Raw genomic sequence first — 595 nt, 5'->3', positions numbered from 1 at the left:
GAGAGCAGGGACTACAGGAGTACGCCACCATGCCCTGTGAATTTTTCTCTTTAACCTGAATTTTTTGAAACTAAAATGAAGAGAGAGACCTCAAGGTCACTATCACAGAGACCGCCACATCCAAGATTTCTAGGAGTCCAGGTTTCAGCTCCCCCTCCAATCAACGCCCCATCCAACCGCCTGGCTCTGCCCAGGGGGGCGGGGCCCGGGACTCGCCGAGGCTTCCCAGGTGACTCAAACGCTTCGGGTGACACCCGAAGACTCCCCTGAGGCCTGCGGTCCCCGCATCCATCCCCGAGCCGGCCAGTCCCAGCAACTCTCCTACCCGCCGACTACAAGCAACCGCGGGCAGCTCAGCGGCCGCGGCGCGGGTCCCCCTCCCGCGGCGCCCGCCGGTTTACATAACGGGCCGCGCGCCGCGCTCTCGCGAGGTTTCCGCCGCCCCCTCCTCGCTCCACGTCAGAAGGCACCGGGCGGAGCGGCCAACATGGCGGAACGCAGGCGACACAAGAAGCGGATCCAGGTAGCAAAGGCGAGCTCTGGGGTAGGGGGCTTCAGCGCGCCCGGAAGTGGAGGAAACGGGATCAGCGTCGAG

General features: G+C 64.2%; 1 protein-coding gene across 3 annotated transcripts in view; it reads left to right on the top strand.

Annotated features, from left to right (window-relative positions):
- Positions 1 to 211: 211 nt before the first annotated feature.
- Sec62 (SEC62 homolog, preprotein translocation factor) overlaps positions 212 to 595 on the top strand; it is a 31,078-nt gene continuing 30,694 nt past the window's right edge. The window contains exon 1 of one of the 3 annotated variants that reach the window (XM_023717782.1): positions 212 to 523. In XM_023717782.1, coding sequence (XP_023573550.1) covers positions 488 to 523 — 36 coding nt within the window. In that variant the 5' untranslated portion in view covers positions 212 to 487. Of the gene's footprint in view, positions 545 to 595 lie in introns of all 3 variants that reach the window. The other 2 variants (XM_023717781.1, XM_023717780.1) reach the window with 2 other exon arrangements.

This window comes from Octodon degus, unplaced genomic scaffold (assembly GCF_000260255.1).
Source record: "Octodon degus isolate 3935 unplaced genomic scaffold, OctDeg1.0 scaffold00055, whole genome shotgun sequence".
In the NCBI taxonomy this organism is placed as follows: Eukaryota; Metazoa; Chordata; class Mammalia; order Rodentia; family Octodontidae; genus Octodon; species Octodon degus.
The sequence above is the reverse complement of the archived record's forward strand: the minus strand, read 5'-3'. Positions and strand labels throughout refer to the sequence as shown.